This window comes from Propithecus coquereli, unplaced genomic scaffold (assembly GCF_000956105.1).
Source record: "Propithecus coquereli isolate 6110/MARCELLA unplaced genomic scaffold, Pcoq_1.0 Scaffold435, whole genome shotgun sequence".
Lineage (NCBI taxonomy): Eukaryota > Metazoa > Chordata > Mammalia > Primates > Indriidae > Propithecus > Propithecus coquereli.
Genome location: NW_012150119.1, coordinates 2,731,685 through 2,754,525, shown reverse-complemented (window position 1 = coordinate 2,754,525; position 22,841 = coordinate 2,731,685). Strand labels below are relative to the sequence as shown.

At 38.4% G+C, this 22,841-nt stretch overlaps 1 protein-coding gene across 1 annotated transcript in view; it reads right to left on the bottom strand.

The window, feature by feature from the left end:
* The window catches only part of MYOCD (myocardin), an 83,331-nt gene that overhangs the window by 42,325 nt on the left and 18,165 nt on the right, over positions 1–22,841 (bottom strand). The window contains exon 2 of the mRNA XM_012653933.1: positions 6,174–6,239. Within this exon, the coding sequence (XP_012509387.1) occupies positions 6,174–6,239 (66 nt within the window). The remainder of the gene's footprint in view (positions 1–6,173; positions 6,240–22,841) is intronic.

Genomic DNA, 22,841 nt, shown 5'->3' with positions numbered 1-22,841 from the left:
ACTGCTACTGAGAGGACCAGGAGGCAGAATCAAAGAGCCAGGGACGTGGGGCAGCAACCCGTGCAAGGTGTGGCCCTGGACCAGCATCCTCAGCATCAACTGGAGGCTCATTAGAAATTCCAATTCTTGGGCCCTGACCCAGACCTACATAATTGGAAGCTCTGGGGGTAGGTAGGACCCAGGGTTCTTTGTTTTAACAAGCCTTCCAGATGGTTCTGATCTGCATGTTTGAGAAAATTTCAGTGGAGTTTTATAGGGCCAGTGAGTCCTGATCTAGGCTCCTTGGCAATCTAGGAGTTCAAAATGGGAGCAGTGGATTGCCAGGACTGATTCTCAGTATTTCAAAAAGCTGAAGGGAAAGGGAATGCTGCCCAGAGCAAGATGCTTAGGCTAAGGAAGCCATCACTTTCCATGGCTGCTACCTGGCACCGTGGCAACTTGCTGTGGTTATGGTTGTTCTCATCAAAACGCACTGGCTGGTAAATTTACACACCACTAGTTAATTTTAAAAAATTGTACCATCAATTAATTATATACCAAAAATTAATTAATTAAGCACCATAAAATTAGTTAATTATTAAAATGATACATGGATTAATAATTAATGTATGTAGAGTTCTTCAGGGGGAAGAAAAAACTATTTCAATTATAAGACCTATGGCAGTGATGGCTATGATTAAAGAAGTCCTGGGTGATTAAGAATTTGGGAACTGTCTATTTGGGCTGTGTCCTTTCTCTGCCATCTATTTTTGCTATAAACTTGAGCAAGTCTGATAGTCTTCTTGTGCTCTCAGTTTCTTACTTATAAAATGGACTTTGTCATGTTTGTCCTCTCTTTGGCTTGATTTTACAGACAACTTGGATTGTGAGCACTTTCCTTCTGAGCAAATGGGATACATGCTATGTATCTTGATAAAGCTTTGGAAATTATATTTTCTCTTGATGTTGGTGATAAATTGCTTATTCAGTACCCCAATGATAGTCTTAGGAGTCTGAAAACAGTGCATTTTCCCAGCATAGCTTTGTAATGTTTAAGACCTGGTTTGCACACTTGCAAAATTTGATGCAACATATGTGGGGATTTTAGAATTTCTCAGAAGAAGGGTACAGAGACAAATTCAAAGTGTTGCTGTCATTACTGCTTTTCTACTTTCTAAGGAACAGGGAACTGGAAAATTGAAGGAGAGATGGGAGAAAAGAAGGAAGGTAGGATTGTTGACCTGAAATCCAAGGCACTTTTTCCTGTCTCTGAATTTGAGATGTTAGAAAGAAGGGAAGAGGCAGATGGATTAATCCCCTTGTGCCGTGTACTGCTCAAACAGCCGACAGTGTGTGGTAGGGTGCTGTGGGGGAGAAGCCAAGTCAAATGAATGCACTGAGCAAAGGAAGAGAGACTTTGTCCAGGCAACTTCTCAAAACTATCGTGAAGCTGCATGTGGTGTGGGTGCAGGAACTGCCCCGCTCATTCTTCTTGCTATTCAGAAGTATCACAGAATTCAGGGATTTACCAAGGCTTTGCAGTAAATATGTGGCTGCTGTAGCTTGGATTAGTCTGCAAAAAAAATAAAGGCAGCACCGTTCATAGACAGCTCATGTATCTTTAAGTTCATTTACATCGATCAGATCATGGAACCAGCCTGCCCAGACATTTCATTCTGGCCAGCGGGGGCTTTCTCTGAGACTCTGTGGACAGGCAGCATTCTCTCTGAGCCCTCTAAAATCCAAGTTAGTTCTCTAATCCCGTCTCTGTTTTCTGGGAGAATGAGTTAAACATTCTCTCCTCTCTCCCCTGGTTCCACCCCATGGACTCACTTTAGTGCCAGAGGGAGAGGGAGAGGAAAAGTAACCTTGCCTTCAATCTTCCTGGACACCCACTCTCATGTAGTGGCGTGAAGTTGTCCAAAATTGTTAATGGGCACAATTAAATGGGAGTGATTTAGGGACATTTCTAGGCTGTAAGCCCTTTGAGACAGAAATCATGACGGTCTCCTCTGTATGTGTTCCTCTGAGCCTTTCTCATAGACAATGATTAATACATATTTACTGAAGTGCTCTATGACCATTTTACTGAGTTCTCAATAGCTAGTCATCCTTCTACGCTAAGGCTTCTGAAGTGGTTGGAATAAAATGGTGTCATTTAAGATTTTACCCAGGAAAGTAATACCCAGGGAAAAGAATTGTAGGAGAGAAAATTTGCATAAGACAAGGTGAACAGACTCGGTAGGTCTAGGGGAGATTGGCTCTGACTTAAAGCCATGAGAAAGTAGAGATCTTTGACATCTCGCAGCCTTGAGCCTGCCAGGGAGGGACAGTGAAGCCATTCCCTTTGAAGCCTAGGTGATGGTGGCAAAGTAGGCAATTCGAAATTTCCCTGTTGAGATTCAGAGGTGGGATTTTGGAGAGAAGTTCAAATCATAAGGAAGTAATATTTGTAAGTTAACTTTGAGAGAGTCTATTTCATTAAGATTTCATGGCTATTTTGAAAATGTGAATTTCACAACTGATATTGTAAATGCTCCTGGCCTGAGAACCCTTTTCTTACTGCTTAAAGTTGTTCTAGGGGTTCAGTGCTGGCCTCAGAGCCCTGCCCATCTTGAGTCAAGAGATGGTGCCTTTAAATTCATTCAAAGCACCTGAAGAGGGGAAATTCTAAACTCAGTGCACACAAATAAGAAGGAAGTAAATGCTTAAGAGAAGTGATTAAGGGATATCAAAAAAGAATTTGTTGCTGGTTGCAATGGACTGTTTGTTACTTAGCAGCAACCTCGAAATCTGTAGGGTGCATGCCCAGGAAGAGGGAAGGAAGAAAATTTCAATCCAATTGGACTAGTTTTACTAGTCAACTAAAAATTACACATGATTCAGCTTAGTAGAGTCAGTGGGGAACTCTTACAATTTAATCATTAATTTAGAGTGCAGCTGAAACTAGATCTGACATATAGCTTAGTCAGTGGGATTTTTCATTCACTGTTGGTCATGGCGAGGTGTAGAGCATGATGCAGCCATTTTATTAAAACCCAAAGCCATTTTATTAAAACCATGGGTTTATCCTTGGAATTTTCACACATTACTTTTTTTTTAATTTACCAATTTCTAACTGAATTTTTTGGCCACAAAATACTTTATGACAGCAATCTAAGTATGTTTTTTTAAAGGTCAAGTGATTCCTCTTGAACATTTGAGAAAAGGGGCCTAAGCAGGGATCGGGAGACATAGGCTTTGGCCTCAGCTCCTCCACAATAGGAGGGGATGACATTTTTTCCAATGGATAAACCTTGAAGGTTTAACCTAACGTAAAACTCAAGGCTAATTCAGCCGAAGGATGGCAAGTATTTCTGTTGACCAGTTAAAAATAGTACTGCTTTCTGATAACAACCTAAGGACCATTAACAACTTACTTGGCCATCAGCTTTGAATTTAGGCAATTTATGACAAGTTTTACACTTTGGGGGGGGTTGTAATTATTTCAAATCTTATGGCTAGAGTGAGATTTTATGAATCATTTTATCTTGCGTGCATATAACTTCTCATAAATCAAAACTATAGAAAATGAAACCACATTAGATCTGGCTTTGGGACATCAGAAAAATCTCTTAGGCCTCCTCAACCTGAGTTTCACGAACATTCAAGATAAATGGGGTTTGGGCTAGGTCAGGGGTTTTCCAGCACGTTTCTGAAGAGAAGCAGCACTCCGGAGAGAATTCTCAGTGGGCTTCGGGAAGGGACAGGAGAGGTGGAGTAAATGGGGCAGAGGCCTCTGACGCCGTTTCAGCCGCTGCACGTGTGTGTGTGTGTGTGTGTGTGTGTGTGTGTGTGTGTTTGTGTGTGTGTGTATGTGTGTGTGTGTATTATCTGAGATTTCTTTAACAATCAAAAACATTTAAAAAAACACAGAATTAGGTAATCTCTGAGGACTATTAACTTTTCTTCCTTCCTTTCTCCCTCCTTTCCTTGCTCCTTTCCTCTTTCCTTCTGTTTCAAAAAATGCAAGTAATAGAATGAAGGAGTAAAAACGTCCTCTTGCGGGATATGGTCCACACTGAATTACACTTCTGTGTGTTTCTTATCACTGTTTCCCCTAATACCTTGAATCTCAAAGAAGGACCATCTTGCTCATTAGTGTTGTCCCTGCAGTGCCTGGCACAGTTCCACGCACATAGTCTAGTTTGTAATAACATATGTTGAATTGGATAGCATTGAAAATCCCGAGACTCTTGACTCTTTGCTTCTCCTGATTGTTTGCATTTCCACATGTGCCCTGAGGAGCGTGCTGCTCTGCACTGCAGGTAGGTTGCGTGTTCAGTCTCTGAGCGGGGTGAGGAGGCTGACTGTCAGCAGGGGAAGAGTGTCATCCCGGGTCTAGCTTTCCGAGACGAGCTGAGCAGAAAAGGTCTGCCCAGGCAGGGCCTGCAGTGTGCACCTGCTGTGGCTTGGACGCTTTTCCACACCCAAATCCACACCCTTGGAAAGCCTGGTTGAGAGGACACTAGGGAAAATCTTTATCATTTTGCTGAATGAAAAACAAAGATCATTTCATTATTTGCAAAACTTTTTTCCAGAAATTATCTTAATGATGCAATGGTCTACAGATGCAAAACTTCTGTTAAGCAGTGTGTTGTTAATGTCTACGCTATTTGCTTCTGGAAATCCTGGAGGAAAAATATCTCCATTGGACACCACTGTACAAGTGAACATTTGGTTTACATAACTTACTTACATGAGAGGTGTTATTTAAAAAAGTTATTATAGGGTTAGTCACTATCTTCACTGGATATTTTTACTGATTCCCAGATTTAACTCTATGTACTTAAGAAAAAAAATGTTTATTTTCATCCAAATGCCAGTGGCAAGACCCTGGCTCAGAATATTTAAGCACATGGGTCTAGCTTTAAATCAGTGCGAACACTTTGGGCTGACTGAACGAGGACCTCAGCAGGGTCTGTCAGCTCCATTTGCCTTCCCTTAGTGAGGGGATAGAGTCTCAGGTTGAGTGAAATTGTGTTTGGCTGACCTGACATCTGCAGACTTTTGGTTTGTCTCTGTCTTTAGCATCTCAAAGGAGGGGCTAAGATGAAACAAGCCACACGTAGACCTGCTTCTTTTTTTCCTTAGCATGGTTGTGAGTGTTGCTTAAACAGCCTTGACACTGCAGGGTGAGCTGTTTCTTTTGTGCTTGGCAAACCTCTAACAATGGTTCCACTGTAAGGTCACCTACTGTTTCCTGTTTGTAGGCCTTAGCCATTAACAAAGAATTACTTTTGAATTACAGAAGGAAATGCCTGAAAAATTCTTCGTTCTGTGCTGGCTCTGAAACATAGACTATCCTTAAAATTTTTAGGCTAGGAGTCATAGGGCTTCAATATCGCTAACCTTAAGACAATTTGTCAAGGGCAAACTTCCACTTGTTGCATACTAAACTCTGAATAGTCATGAGTCTCATGACAGTATTATACAGAGACCTGGATTTCTGCGAGAGCCATTATGGATCATGATTTTTAAATTTTGTTGGTGGTGAAGTTAGAATGTATGAGCTAGAGCAGCTTAAACTGTGACTTTATGCATCCAGGGCATGCTTTTCCCTACTTCCATAGCTAACCAAGAGTTAGCTTTAACTGCTGAGCGGTAGGAAATTTCAAATATATCTTCTAAAAGATACGGTAGTCCTTCTTCTTTGACCCAGATTATGGCCAGGATTTCAATATTATATCGTTTATGCTAAAGCGGTATTGCTACTCAATCTTCCAGAAAGGAAACACTTGACAATATTCAATTACCTGTGGGCGTAAATACCCCCAAACAGACCTGGAAACGAGGAGGTAAGAAAAAGATTGTGTGATCGATACTTCTGAAAAGAATAGTGATTATATCCAATTTTAAAGGTAAGAGAAGGCTGGAAGATGCCCACAGTGAATTACGTTTACCCTGAGAACAAACTCATCACATTGGGATTTTAGGCATAAGCAGTATCATTAAAAGAAAACCCCTTGCAGGTGAGTAGGTAGCACCTGAGACAAAGCACCTGAGGGCTGAGATTTCTGCTGACACAGATTCTCTGAAGATCATGGGAGACCAATACACTGTTTTAGACTAAATGGCCTCTGAGGCACTTCCCAGCTCCCAAGTGACATGGTCCTATGGTAGCGTATCAGTAAATGAGAGAGGCAGGTACTCACGTGATATTATGCCTTGGTTAGCCAGCTGTTCCTGGGTCCTCCTCTGTTGAAGTCGTAGCTGTAAAACTTAGAAAATGAAGTGTTAGTTTGTGAGTGGGGCTAAATAGGATTAGAATCCCATATTTTCATCATACTTTCATAGGTCTTTTCATTTTATTTCTAGAATAGTTCTGAAAATTACTATGAAGTACATTTTTATTTCTGTGGTAGACACAGAGAAAGGAGGAGGGGAGAAGCTGACGGGGTTGCAGGGTTTTGCAGCAAGTCTGTGCCAAGCGAGGATTAGAATACTGGTCTCCTCTTTGAAGTGAATGTTATTTTCATAGCGCTACACTCCCTCTCTCCCTGCTATGTCATTCGCAAGATGAATATCATCAAATTCTGCTTGGGTGGCAGCCTGTGATACCAAAAGGGCATTCAGAGTCTCACCTGGGTTCAAATCCCAACTCTGCCCCCTTAATAGATGTATAATCCTGAGTGGCTACTTGAGAATTGTCAATAGTGAACAAAATCGGGCAGATGATAGATGGGAGTTCGAACTTGGAGAAGTGTCTTACATGGGGCTAAGTTTCCCTTTTTGAGGAGCTTTGCTCTGAGAGTGGGCTGTTGTCATGAAGTGGCAGATCACAGGCAACTAAAACTCTAATAATAATAATAATAATAAAACCCATGCTCATCTCTCTGACCAGAGGAATTCTGAAAAAGTGGCCAGACAACATGGTGACCATCAGAAAATGATGGGGGAAATCACGCAGGGAAGAGAGCTGGAGAAAGAGGAGGTTCCCCCAATTCTGCACATGAACTGTGCAAGTTTTAGGTTGACCCCTTAATGACTTTTCCCTGGAACAGACTCACAGCAGCATAGCACAGGCTTAAAATTAAACTGAGATTTGAACCTTCATACACATAGACAAGAGAGAGCTTAAAGTTTGTATCTACCTAGATGAATCATCTGCTAAAATAAAAAACATGAGTTTTTTATTTCCAGAGGACTGTAACAGAACTCAGAGTCTACATAACAGAAGACTCACAATGTCCAACATACAATCTAAAATTACACACAAAAAACTTGGAAAATATGACCCATTTTAAACAAAAAAGATAATAAACAGATGCTAACCATGAGATGAGCCAGATGTTGGAATTATCAGACAAGGACTTTAAAGTAGTTATTTCAACGTTTTCAACTATGTTCAATAAAGTAAAAGAAAGCATACTTGAAATGAGAAAGGTAAGAAATCTTCGCAGCAAAATAGAACACATAAAAAGAAACCAAATGGAAGTATTAAAACAGTGTAACATCTGAATCGAAAAAATTATTGGAGAGGTAAAATAGAAGGATATCAGAGGAATGGGTCAGTAAACTTGAAGATACATCAGACTGAAGAAGAGAAAAGAGGTGAAAAAAATGAACAGAGCCTCAGGGGCTTGTATGACAATATCTAAAAGTCTAACATCAGGTAATTAGAATTTCAGAAGAGCAGAGGAAGAAATAATGGCTAAAAACTCCCCAAAATTTTTGAAAGAAATAAATTTACAGTCTTAAAAAGTTCGAAAACCCCAAACCTGAAATATTCACAGAAAACCACACTGAGATACCTAATAATCTCATGGCTAAAAAATCAAAGATAAAGAAAAAATCTTAAAAATAGTTAGGGAAAACACATTCTATAAAGGAAAATATTGGTTTAAATAACCACAGACTTTTCTCCAGAAACCATAGAAGCTAGAAGATAAAAAGCAAAACAGAAACAAAAGCAGAAAAACAAAAAAACTGTCAACAATAGAAAATGTCCTCTAGGAATGAAGGTGAAATAAAGATATTTTTAGGCAAAGAAAAAATAAGATAATTTCCTGCCAACTGACTTCACTGCAAGAAATGCTTAAGTAAATTCTTCAGGATGAAGGGAAATGATACCAGAAGAGCACCTGGCTATCCACGAATGAATAAAGAGTATCGGAAATGGTCACTATCTGAATAAATATTAAATATTTTTATTTTTCTTCTTAATTTTAAGAATATGTACATAACTCATTAGAGTAAAATTTTAACATCGTCTCGTGATACTATTAAGGCACATAAATGTGACACGGATGCCAGCTATGAGATAAAGCACCCTCCCGACTGCAGAGTTTCCACACTTTACGGGAAGTGCTATAAAATTAACGGTAAGTGCACTGTGCAAGATTGAGGATTGTATTGTAATCCCTAAAGCATTTATTTAATTTACTAGATAAATAAAAATACAAAGAAGTATAACTAAAAAAATGATAAATGATTAAAAACTATCAAATAATCCAAAAAAAGGTAAGATAGGGGAATATAGGAACCAAAAGTAGAGGAGCAAACACAAAGCAAATAATAAAACGGTACATCTAAATTCAGTCACATCAATAATGACATTAAGTTGTAATAGTCAAACCACTCGGATAAAATAGAGATTATCAGAAGAAATGAAACAAAAGCAATATCAATTATATGTTGCCTGAAAGAGACACACTTTATATACGAAGACTCAGGTTGGGTGAAAGTCAGCAGATGGAAAGAAGATACACCATGCAGACGGTAAGCATAAGAACGCTGGGATAACTTTATCAATATCAGATAAAATGCACTTCAAGTCAATAGTAATACCAGTAGAGTAATACATTTCATAATTATAAAAGGGAGAGTTCATCGAGAAGACATAGCAATTATCACTAGATATGCACTTCATAACAGAACCTCAAAATACATGAAGCAAAAATGGACGGAATTGAAGGAACAGACAATTTCAAAGTCAGAGCAGGAGATTTTAAGAGTCCTCTCTCAGCATTTGATAAAACTAAATAAAAACATCACTAATGACATGGTGAGTTTGAACAACAATAGCAAATATCTTGATTTAATTAATATCTGTAGAGCACTACACTTAACAACTGCAGAATAGACATTGTTTCAAGTGTGCATGGTATATTCACCAAGACATACCAGGCCATAAAAGATTTTTGTTTTTTTAAAAATAAATTTGAAATAATGGAACTCATACAAAGCATATTCTCTGATCATTGACATTAATTAGAAATCCAAAGCAATGTGCTATTAAGGGAAATATTTGACAATACACCTCTAAATAATCTATAGGTCAAAGAAGAAATCACAAGGGAAATCAAAAATACTTTAAACTGAATGATAACAAATATACAACATATTAAAATTTATCCCATAGTGCAAGTAGCCCATATTACAACTTATGAGATACAGATAAAGCAGTGATTAGAGGGAAACTTCGAGTTTTAAATGCTTATATTAGAAAAGGAGAAAGGTTTAAAATCATGACCTAAGATTCTACCTTAAGATTTTAAAAAAGTGTGCTCAAAGTAAGTAGAAGTTAAACAAAAATAAAGATTAGAGCAGAAATCTTTAAAGTAGAAAACAGACAAGTAGTAGAGAAAATTAACAAAGCCAAAAGCTGGTTCTTTTCAAAGATCAACAAAATTGACAAACTCCTAACCAGACTGATAAAGGAAAAAAAAGAATAAAATTTACCAATATCAGGAATAAAAAATGAGTTGTAGCTATATACCATGGACATTAAAAAGATAATAAGAGAATATAATTGAAAAATTTATGCCAATATATTTAACAGCTTCGATTCACTGAGAGAAAGCAGACATTAAAAAGTTAATAAGAGAATATCATTAACAAATTTGTGCCAATAAATTCAACAACTACGGTAAAGTGGACAAATGTTTTGAAAACTACAACTTACCAAAATAGAGAGAAGAAAAAACATAAAATCTGAATAGCATTACATTTGTGAAATAAATTGCATTGATTATTAAAAATCTCCCTCCTCCCCCCATATATGAAAATTTCTAAGCTCAGATGGTTTTATTAATGAATTCTATCAAAATGTTGTGATAGGAGTAAGCTGTTTTCCAAGTTCTCCATCAAATAACACATTCTACACATTATACCAGTTCTAAGTAAGAATTCTCAATTAATTTGTCTTTTAATATCACGGATCTTAATCCAACAAAGAGAAAAGTATATAGAGCTCTCCTATTATTAGAATCTGCCAATTTGAAGACTGTTAAAGTTCTCTAGACATTAAGCTGTTTTGACTTAGATTGAGCTGGATGAAAGCAATAGAAATGGAAATGAAAGAGAAAAATATGCAAAACATTTTGAACAAAATAAATTGGAAGAATGTGGTGATATGAAGAGAATAGAAATATGTGTTACTGTCTATCAAAGGGGTTGTTAGCCTGAGGTATTTAGACATGCTGTGGGAAATTTAACTTTTTTATGTGTGCAACTATGTCTGCAAATGTGCATTTTTTTTCTTGGGAGTGGGTCCATAGCATCCATCAGAATTCCTAAACAGAGCCAAGGCCTCCAAAATTTAAGCATCTCTAATCCAAAAGTTTAAAAATGTTAGGGTTCTGAGACCATGCATTAGAGTTAAAGTATACTGAAGTTGAAAAAGAAGTCTGAAAAAATGATAAGTTTAATTTTAGACAATCTGAATTTTGGAGGGTCCTGCTAAATAATAAATAATGTGCCTGAAAAGCAGTTCAGACCTGGTACTGGAGAAAGGCTGAGAGGTCAGGACTAGGACATTGATTTGGGGTATCATGTCTAAATAGGTAGCTACAAAATCTTTTTAGCAGAACTCCTAAAGAAGGAGAGATACATCGTCAGAGGAAAGGGAATTGAACAAGAAATAGGGATAAAAATTACATTACAAACAGCAAAAAAATGATATTAAAGAGGAGCTAGTAGAGGGAAAAATGTATTCTGTGCATCTAATATGAAGAAATCATTGACATCACTCATTTCCATACTTGTCTTTTTTGGTTAATAATTTTCAGGTTTTTCTACAGTTAGAAAGATTGAAGGCATGCATTCATTACATGCATTCAATCGTTTAATACATTTTTGATCGCCTACCATGCGAAAGACATTGCTTGCTGTTGGTATACAGTAGTGAAAAGGACAGTTACTATTCTCATGGTCATAACATATCAGTCGGGGAAATAAACTCAATTTTCCTGAGTATAAAATAAATCCCCCCCCCACGCAAAAAAAAAACAAAAACCTGTCTTCAAGAGCTCTGTTAATTCTCTGAAGCTGTATGCAAAAATGTTGCTTGCATGTGTGTATATACATATTTCTATGGACTGATTTATGACTTTTATCAGATTTTAGTAAGTCCCCGGGACTTATAAAAGTTAAGAATCATCGGTTCAGATCTAGACTAGATCATCTCACATCTTTGTTAGTAGGCTCTCTCTGCAGTACACCTTACACAGTACTACCAGACAATTTCCCCAACTCTAGTTTCATATGATTACTTTGTGCAGCATCCTACAGGGGCTCCTTTTTCTGGCCTTTGAGGGCTCTTCCTGCACAAGTTATTCCCACACAAACTCCCTCCTCCAGTTCAGTCGGTCTCTTCCTGAGCCTAACACCTATCATGCGTGTTCACATTCTTTGCCTTTGACTATAATATTCCCACATGCGGTATCTAGTATATGTTCAAGGGTAGGCTATAACTCTAATTTATTCCAAATAGTTGGCAAACAATATGTATTTGCCATTTATTAAAAGAATTTCCTTTGCTTACTGATTTGTAATGTCAACTTCTTCATTTGCTAAAGTTCTAATATGAGCCACCATCTCTTTCTAGGTGCTAAGTTCTCATTTGTACTATTTCCTATTTTCTTTTTCTTGTTAAAATTTCAATAGATTGTGCAAGTGCACTTTTTTTACATAGATATATCATATAGTGATGAATCCTGGGCTGTTAGTGGTAGCCATCACCTGAATAGCGTACATTGCACCCATAGCAGCATTATTCACCATAGCCAAAAGGTGGAAGCAATACCAAGTGTCCACAGATGGATGAATAGATAAACATGTGGTTGATAAATGTGGTTGATAAATAAAGTGGAATATTATTCAGCTTTAAAAGGAAGGAAATTCTGACACATGCTACAACAAGGATGAATCTTGAGGGTATGCAGAGTGAAATAAGCCAGTTATAATAAGACAAACACTGTATGATTCCACTTTTATAAAGTACCTAGAGTAGTCGAATTCATAAAGTAGAATAGTGGTTTCCAAGGGCTGGGAGCAGGGGGAATGGAGAGTACAGAGCTTCAGGTTTGCAAGATTAGTGGTAGTTACACAACAATGTAAATGTACTTAATGCCACTGAATTGTACACTTAAAAATAATTAAGATGGTACATTTTACATTATGTGTATTTTACCGCGATTAAAAAAAAATCAAAAATTAATACAGATCAAAGTAAATTTAGTTCATAAAAATAGACAAACTCAAATGGATGGCTGAATATCATCACGAATATAGCTAAAAATGAATTAGTAAGCTAAAAGAATGGAAGAAGGTTGAGCTGAACTGTCCTTTCAGAATGTAGCACGAAGGGATAAAGCAGTGAGAAGCAAAAACAGTACACACTCAATGCAAAAGCACTGCAAAATACAGAAAACCTTCTAGGAGTAAAAGTACTCATCTGCTGTGGTCTGAATGTTTGTGTCCCCTCAAAAGTCATATGTTGAAATCCTAACCCCTACGTTGATAGTATTAGGAGGTGGGACTTTTGGGGAGGTGATTAGGTCATGAGGGCAGAACCCTCACATGTAGGGTTGTTGCTCTTATAAAAGAGGCTCAGGAGAGCTGCCTTGTTCCTTCCACCATGTGAGGAAGCAGCAAGAAGGTGACCTTGACCTAGAAAAGTGGCCCTCACCAGACACCAAATCTGCCTGTACCTTGAACTTTGGACTTTCCAGCTTCCAGAAGTGAGAAATAAATTTATCGTGGCTAATAAATCACCCAATTTATGGTATTTTGTTACGGCAGCCCAAACAGATGGAGACATAATCTCTGACCTAGCGATATCTTTTATTAATATTTGATTCATGAAGTTGAGGTCCTTTTTCCTATATGTTTATGTGGGATCACATTGTAAGCTTTCCTTCATTATGTACTCTTAGTAACATATCACAGATATATTCCATGCCACCTAATACCCTTCAAATGATGCCATTTTACTAGCTGCAGAATATTTCTTTGTTTTTATTTTTTTGGTTTCTCCATAAGTCATTGAACCAAATGGACGTTATCAGATACAAACTTTGTTTCTGAGTTTTTACCATTAAAAACAACAATGGACATTCTTTGTAGTTAATTTTTGAGTACACCTTTGATATCACTTGAAGAAACACTCCTAGAAGTAGAGCAATTTGGTCATAGGAAGTGTCTGCATTTGAAGGCTTTGGTACATGCAACAACAGCTCTCCCGATCAGTTCTGGTTTTCCTCCCGCTTCCAAAGTGTGGCTGGGCTGCCCGTTTCCCTGGGCCTTGTCGCTCTCATCACGTGGAAGCTGCTGTAATCCTTTCCTCTGAAGCTGGAGGCCTGGCTGGTGGGTCAGTGCTCCATGTCTAACGGGAGTAGCCCTTGCCCTCCGCTCTTGCATGGCCCCTTCCTGGACACCCTTTTGTGCTTTGCTGAGCAACGCCTCCCTGCCCTCCCTGTTCTCAGTGTGCGGCGGCCCCTTGTGTTCCCAGAGCTCTTGGCAAACCTCCACTGACCCACTGTCGCTAAAAATACTCTGTGCAGAGGGTTACTTTTTGGCCTGTGCCTTCTCCCCACTCCCAGTTCTAGCCACCTACAAATGTAAGGTATTCATGGAGTTTTCTCTTCACTTCTTTTGGGGCCATCTGATTATTCTTGAGAGGCGATGGGAAGTGAACTCTTGGCGTCTTTTCTATGTCATCCTAATGTGTTTTATCAACAGCAGAAGTCTCTCTTACGGTTCTGACATTTGGATGTCAGTCTTTCTTAAGGTCTAGAACCAAAGCAATTTTTTTCCTATTTTTTCACTCTTTGGGCCATTGTCATCAGAATTGAAAGTCATGTTTGTGTCCAGTAGGTTCTTTACTCAGAAGTCTGGGGCTCTGCACTCTGATTCCTTATTGGTCTGGCTATTCTTGTCCCAGTGCTACACTGTTTATGTTATTCTAGACGAATATATATTTTCATGTCTGGTAGGGAGAATCTTATATTACCTTGTGTTTTTTTGAAAAAGAACATAAATGTTTCCTGAAAACTCTATCATGTGCTTTTTCTCCAAAATGAATTTTAGGAGCAGAGTAGTAAGTTCTACCACCACCCTAAGCACCTACCTCCCCAAGGAGGAGGAATATATTCCTCTAATAGTCTATAATCCAGGAATAAGTGTAAAGCCTCCTCAATCAGAAAAGCAGTCCCCTGTTTAATGATTATTTAAAAATGTATAGAAACTAGTGGGTCAAGTATAGGGAAGAACCAGGACTGGATTCTCTGCATGTAGCTCGGGCTGGAACTGGGTACCCAACTCAAGAATTGGAGCTGGCTGGGTGCGGTGGCTCATGCCTGTAATCCTAGCTCTCTGGGAGGCCGAGGCGGGTGGATTGTTTGACCTCAGGAGTTCGAAACCAGCCTGAGCAAGAGCGAGACCCCATCTCTACTAAAAATAGAAAGAAATTAATTGGACAACTAAAAATATATAGAATAAATTAGCCGGGCATGGTGGCGCATGCCTGTAGTCCCAGCTACTCGGGAGGTTGAGGCAGGAGGTTCGCTTGAGCCCAGGAGTTTGAGGTTGCTGTGAGCTAAGATGACGCCACTGCACTCTAGCCCGGGCAAAAGAGTGAGACTCTGTCTCAAAAAAAAAAAAAAAAAAAAAGGAATTGGAGCTGAAGTGTCTCTGCACACCACTGGGGTGTGACCTGCGAGAGATGTCACTTGCCTGTGCCCAGGAGAGGGAGCAGAGCCACTCAGGAGGGAAATGCTCGGGTGTGGCTGTGCAGGCGTCTTGACAGTTGCAGGCTGAAGAGGAGGGAAATATCAGGATTGATGGACATTGTGACATTTCTTTTATCACATAGACAGTCACCTCTGCCACATGCCCAGCGCTGGTGGGCAGGCCTTTCTTGATGCCAAAGAGAGGTAAGGTCAAGGCCATTGGAAATGGGAAACACAGATTCACCTTTGACTCTGCCGAGCTGTGTAACCTGGGGTAAGTCTATGCCTACGAGTCCTTGCCTTCCCATGTGTAGATAGGAACAACATTAGTAATAAAAACAAATAATAATCACCAACTTCACAAGATTGTTGGGAGGATTATTGTTAATGAGTTAAACACTTTCTAAGCTCTACAAAGTTATCAAATACCTTCATGTTTCATAATGATGATGGTTGCTTCGGGAGAAGGCCCTCTGTTTGTTTCTGGTTATAGAATCCGAACGAGAAAAGGGAGCTTTAGGCTGCAATCAAAACACTATGTGTGTCCTTTAAAGAGTCATAACTGCCTTCATCGGCCATTCCCAGGGCTGACAGTCCCTGGGGGGAGGTCATGCCATTTGTAGGAAGAGAGGACTGAGGGCACACAGGTAACACAGCAAGTAGAGTGCGGTGGAAAAGGCCCAAAATGGGGCAAATAGAAGAAGTTGAGTTGTTAGCTCATCACAGATCAGTTCTTTTGTCTTCTATATCCTTCTTTTATTTCTTTTCCCTGTTTCTCTGGCATTGATAATTCCTGATAAGGAAGTGGAAGGTGACTAATTCTTACTGAGAATTGAAAAGTGCCAGTTTCAGGGATAGAAGTTTTTCTGTAAATCATATCATTGGCACCTCCCAATAATCCTGAAGGGGTATGTATTATCCTCAGGTTATAGCCTCTAAGGTCCAGAGCACATAAGTGCTCACTCAAGGCCATGAACATATGATGTGGCAAGCAAATTTCTGACCCATAATTTTGGACATTCAACTTCCGTCTCATGGGTGCAAGTTCCAAATGGAACTATTTGGATGAGAAAACAATAACTTTTGCCATGTTATACCTTGTGTTTTAATACATTTCCCCCATTTGGTTGGGGGGGAGGGGCTCTTTTAAAATGAAGAATCAGAAGCCACTAGAACATGAAGTCTGTTTCCTGCTACCTGCCCCCCGGTATAACTCAACATAAGGGATACTCAGCTCAGAATCACTGCTCCCAATGTCTCCATGGCAACAACCAGGTAGGGTACCATTCTCTTTCTGGAGCCAACGGGCAGCTAGGTGACTGTTCTGACCAACACAGGTGATGGCCTCAGCCAGGTCTCCTATTAGAATGGGGATCCTGAAGGATCCCAGGCTCTGATGGCATCACATGGAGTTGTTGCCATGGTTTTGGTGAGAAGTATTGCTTTTCTGAGGATTGCAAAACACTTTATGTTCCAACCCCGTGCTCGCTCATTCCTGACAGAGTGGAAAATGTGTCTCCTTGGCTGAAATGTTCCTCTTGAGTCCAGCCCAAAGATGACATTTTTAGGAAAGTTTGAGAAGAATCCTGTGGCTGTTACTGAGTCACGATACAGTGGAAATGGATCTTTTCTATTTAAAGAGCTTTGTGCTACTGTTTGAAAATGTCACATTGCTAGGGAACGGTGGAAATGGAAAACTTTCCATTTGCTATCAACAAAGAAAGGTCGTTACTGCATGTGAAACAATGGCGTTGAGAAGTTTTGTTACCTGTCTGACAGAAGGAAGGGGAAGTTGTTGGGAGTGAAATGTAAGACTATTGGTCTGAATAAGCTAGGTACTCTCGAAAGAGATTGCTCGTCTGGAATACAGCACTCGTAATTCTGGACCCCATTCTGCTACTAAATAGCTGTTACGTTAGACAGATCCCAGAGCCTCCCCGAGTCTCAGTTTGAATATAAACTGAGGGAGGAGATTACATTAGATTTGATCAGAATTTCTCCAATTTATCTGATATGAAAATCACCTGGGGGCCTGATAATCATGAATTTCCCTGTCCCTTTCTTGGAGACTATGGTTTAGGAGGTCTGGGGTAGACTGGGAATACATTTTAACAGACATTCCAGGAAATTCTGAGGAAAAGGTAGGTTTGAGAAATAAAAATAAGCAAATATGATAGGTGCAAAAATGAGGCCATGTTTCAATACTGTTCTGTGCCTTGCTTTTTCACTTGCGATATGCTGTTACTTCTGGTGTGAGTGTGTATATGGAGACTCATTTTTAATGGCTACATAGTATCTTACCATACTCCAATGTTTATTTAACTAATTTCTTTTTATTGTAGATTTAGTTTTTTTCCTCAATTAAAGATGTATAATTTTGTACTCCTACTAGGACTATAGAGAGCGCCCAGTTTCACTATACCCTTATTAATGATGGATGATACTGTTAAAGAAGGAAAAAAGCTTTGCTAATTTGCTAGGTAATAATGATATATCATTATATTTTCTAATGAGTGAAACATGTTTTTGTAGCTATGCTGACTATTATTAGTATCTTTTATTTTGCAAACTACCTGATAACATTTTTTGGCAAATTTACCATTGGGATCTTCGTTTCTTATAGATTTGGGAGAGCAATTTATATTTGACATACATTAAACATAGTTGTTAATGTTGTAAATTTCCCCTGGTTTTTAGTTTGTCTTTCAACTGTGTAATGATTTTTGGCATTTAACATTTCTATATGAAATCAAAATATTCTTTTATGATTTCTGTCTTTGGTATATAATTAGAGGGATCTTTTTCATCCTAGATTATGTATCATTTAAAAGTTCTTATATATTTATGTTTTTGATTTTTGCATTTGACTTTGTGATGCATCTGGAATTAGTTTTAGTGTATAGTACTACGAAAGGTTCTTATTATTTTTTAAATTGTTAACTAATTGTTCTAATATCATGAATTTCCATAGCAATGGATTTTAGATAACGTTTGTCATATGACATATACAACACTGAATCTGTTTCTATTTTTTCTATATAGTTTAACCTCCAATATTTTGTTTCAAACTGGGTTTATACCTGACTAAAATATTTATTTTATAGGGTGTGGGAGTCAAATTCAACATAGGCTGAATCCCCCAGTTACAAAATTATGCTTTAGATTCCCCAAACCAAGGCTTCAGGATGGTTTCCAAGCAATTACAAGATTTCAAGAGAACAAAAAATAGCAAGTAGCTTATGCCCACACCAGCAACAGAAGCAACATGTCAGATAAGAGAGTAGTGCTGTGTATTCCCATAAACGTTTACATATAACAGGTAGGAAATGTTTAATCTGATTAAATCTGAATATGAGTCAATTCTAAATGCAGTGAGGATTTTAGGGGAAAAGAAGAGAAAGTGGGAAAGGGTAGAAAGAGGAAGTAAAAAAGACAATGAGGATAGGAAAAAAACCTTTTTTGTTTATTATAGGAACAATGTGTATGTGTGTGTTTGTGTGTGTGAATATCTATTCCAGTGATGGCTAATTAATTCGTTTCTACTTAATAGATAATGAAAGATGTGACAAATCAGGGGCACCCAAGGCCCTGCCTCAGGAGGGGACTGAGAAACAGGCCAAGTGTCTGGCAGAACTCTGCTTTGTAAGGCAATACTTTTGCCCACATCATGAGCTGTCTCCCTGGGCCCAACAGAGAGGTGATTCAAAAGAAAAAGAGAAAGAAAGAAACAGAAAGAAAGAAAGAAAGAAAGAAAGAAAAAGAGAAAGAAAGAAAGAAGCAAGCAAGCAAGCAAGCAAGCAAGACTAACCAATTCTCCCAGCACCATTTATTGAATAGGGCTTCTTTTCCCCAGTGTATATTGTTGTCTGCTTTGTCAAAGATCGGTTGGCTGTATGTGGATGGTTTTAGATCTGGGTTCTCTGTTCTGTTCCATTGGTCTATGTCTCTATTTTTGTGCCAATACCATGCAGTTTTGGTTACTATGGCCTTGTAGTATAGTTTTAAGTCTGGTAATGTGATATCTCCAGATTTGTTCTTTTTGCTTAAGATTGCTTTGGCTATTTGGGCTCTTTTCTGGTTCCAAACGAAGTGTAGAATTATTTTTTCTAGATCTGTGAAATATGATGTTGGTATTTTGATGGGGATTGTATTGAATCTGTAAATCACTTTGAGTAGTATGGACATTTTAACAATGTTGATTCTACTGATCCATGAGCATGGTATGTTTTTACACTTGTTTGCGTCATCTGCAATTTCTTTCCTCAGTATTTCATAGTTCTCTTTGTACAGATCTTTCATCTCCTTAGTTAAGTATATTCCTAGGTATTTTGTTTTCTTTGTGGCTATTGTGAATGGTATTGAGTCTTTGATTTGACTCTCAGCTTGATTGTTATTGGTGTATAGGAATGCTACTGATTTGTGTACATTGATTTTGTTACTTGAGACTTTGCTGAATTTATTTATCCATTCCAGGAGTCTCTAGGTGGAATCTTTGCAGTTTTCTAGATAAAAGATCATATTGTCAACAAAAAGTGATAGTTTGACTTCCTCTTTCCTGATTTGGATACCCTTTATTTCTTTCTCTTGCCTGATTGCTCTGGCTAGGACTTCCAGCACTATGTTGAATAAAAGTGCTGACGGTGGGCATCCTTCCTTGTCTTATTCCAGTTCTGAGTGGCAGTGCTTTCAACCTTTCCCCATTCAGTATGATGTTGGTTGTGGGTGTGTCATATATGGCTTTTATAATATTGAGATGTGTTCCATCTATGCCTATTTTGTTAGGAGTTTTTATCATAAAAGTGCTGAATCTTATCAAATGCTTTTTCTGCATCTATTGAGATGGTCATATGATCTTTGTTTTTGTTTCTGCTTATGTGGTGAATCACATTTATGGATTTATGCATTTTGAACCACACTTGCATCCCTGGGATGAAGCCCACTTGGTCATGGTGGATTATTTTTTTGATGTGCTGCTAAATTTGGTTTGCTAGACTTTTATTGAGGATTTTTGCATCTATGTTCATAAGGGATATTGGTCTGTAATTATCTTTTTTTGTTGTGTCCTTTCCTGGCTTTGGTATCAAGGTGATACTGACTTTATAAAATGAGTTGGGGAGGATTCCCTCCTTCTCAATGTTATGGAATAAACAAGATTCGTATCTCTCATCACTCACAAAAATTAATTTGAGATGGATAAAAGACTTAAATGTAAGCCATGAAACCATAAGAATGCTAGAAGAAAACTAACTCTTCTAGATATAGGCCTAGGCAAAGAATTTATGAAGAAGACTCCACAGCAAACACAGCAATAACAAAAATAAATAAATGGGACTTACTTAAATTAAAAAGCTTCTGCACAGCTAAGGAAATAATCAACAGAGCAAATAGACAACCCACAGAATGGGAGAAAATATTTGCAAGCTATACAACAGATAAAAGGCTAATAACCAGAATCTCCAAAGAACTCAGGCAATTCAGCAAGAAAAAAACCCAAACAACCCCATTGAAAAGTGCGCAAAAGACATGAACAGAAGCTTTTCAAAAGAAGATAGACAAATGGCCAATAAACATATGAAAAATTGCTCAACGTCACCAATCATCAGGGAAATGCAAATTAAAATCACAATGAGCTATCACCTTACCCCAGTTAGAATGGCTTTTATTAAAAAATCCAAAAACAGTAGATGCTGATGTGGATGCAGAGAGAAAAGAATGCTTATACACTGTTGGTGGGACTTCAAATTAATACAGCTTCTATGGAAAACAGTATGGAGCTACCTCAAAGAACTAAAAGTAGACCTGCCATTTTATCCAGCAATCCCACTACTGGGTAACTATCCAAAGGAAAAGAAATCATTTTATCAAAAAGACACCTTCACCTGAATGTTTACTGCAGTGCAATTCATAATTGCAAAGATGTGGAATCAACTCAAATGCCCATCAATTCATGAGCAGATTAACAAAATGTAGCATATGTATACCATGGAATACTACTTAGCCATTGATTTTCTTTCTTTCTTTTCTCTACTCACTTGTTTAGTTTTTTCCCTACCCAACTCTGCCATTTATTTTAAGTAAATTCCTTGCAGTCTTGCTTGGCCTACTTGTCAGCCTTCTTGCTGCAACCTCTGTATCCTCTAAGAATGGGCATATTTTCTACAGGAACACCACAATGCATGGTCTGACAAGGTATTTTTTTTCTGACATAAATTAGCTTGTATTTAAACTTTACTAAAGTCATAAAATAATTTATATTTATAACATATTTGTTAAGTCATCTTTTGGGGAAGAAAAAAATGTAAAATTATTTTAAAAAGGGTGACTGATGAAGAAAATAAATAATGTGTACTCACTGTAACAGCCATATGTCCAGCACCCACAAAACCACCTTCCTCTCTTTGTTGCAAATGTTCCACGAATTCTAGTCCCTCTAGGAATGGCTCTGCCTTGACTATGTGGGAAGGTGAAAATAACTCCCCAGATTTTGCTGAGTAAACCCACATGTCTTTTTCTAACAACACTTCAAAATAATAATGCAAGAAATTCCTTTCTCTGGGCTCTAACCTCCTTATCCCATGAAGGGAAGGACTAGGTTAGAATTAGGTGGTTTCAAACTTTTTTAAAAAAGTACTGAAAATATAGATTTTTAACTAAAAATTTTACATGGAAAGAAACGAATTGCACAAAGGGCAACAATAAAAGCAGAACCTCTCACGAAACGTCAGGGATCTATGGAGCAGAGTTTTAAAATCATCAGGCTGGATGACACCCTAAACCCCTCCCTACTTAAACATAATCTTTTTATGATTTGGTTCGAAAAGTCTCAAACCTCCTAAAATATATGGTTTAGAATATGTGAGTAATTTTATTCAGGAGTGAAGAGTGGGGATATCAACATAACCTTGTTCCCCCAACCCATCTTGGTTCTTGGAATCTTCCTTGCAGGACAGGGGAGGCTCCAGAGCACTGGAAAACTCTCAATTCCAGGATAGAACCCAGCTCTCTTAGCAACAGCAGCACAGGGAAGCTTCTCATTTACATCAGCAGATGGTGGTGGGCTTTCACTACCTCTGCAGCATCTTCTTACCATGGACTCTTGGCTGCTGTTAGAATCTTCTGTATCCTGCCTAGCAACCAGCGTCCTTGGCAACTACAAGAGCTGTCATTCCACCAGACCCATGATGCTGTTTGTACACTCATCCCTCTATATTATGTATACCGTGTCCATGTTCTGCATGTACGATAATCCCTATGTCTCAATGAAAACCCTTTTTATAATTTGAACGTTGGATGGTTAGATGCCAAATTCCAGGATTTTGTAAAAAATCAATTGTATGTTTTTATTTTAAATAAACTGTGTCTACATTCAATTTCTGCTTTGCACACAAGCAAAATACCTACAGGTAGTGATTAGAACATCTCCCAGAGTTGCTTCTGCCCCAATATATCAGCAGGTTGTGCCTTGCAAATCACAGAAGAGTTTGGGAGACGAGGCCCTGTTCCTCCCACTAAATAGTTATATGACCTTGGTCAACACTCTTCACATCTTGAGCTTCAGTTTCTTCCTCTTTAAAGCAAGAAAGATGAGCTGATGATCTCCAAGGCTCCTTAGAGGGCTAACATTTCATGATACTTGGCCTCATTTTTGACCAAGATCTTTCTTTGTGAGTCTCCAAATTCAGAGCTCTGAGATTTCACTTAATCTCAAGTTTTTCCCATGAGATTACAATATTTCTTGTAATAGCTCTTAGTGTTATGTTCAAAGTACAGGAAAGGGCTTCCAGATTGTAAAGTAATATCCCACCAAGGGTTCTAAGAGGTCAAGGGTGAAATGCAGGGTCCCAAAGTGACCCTCTAGAGCAGCGGTCC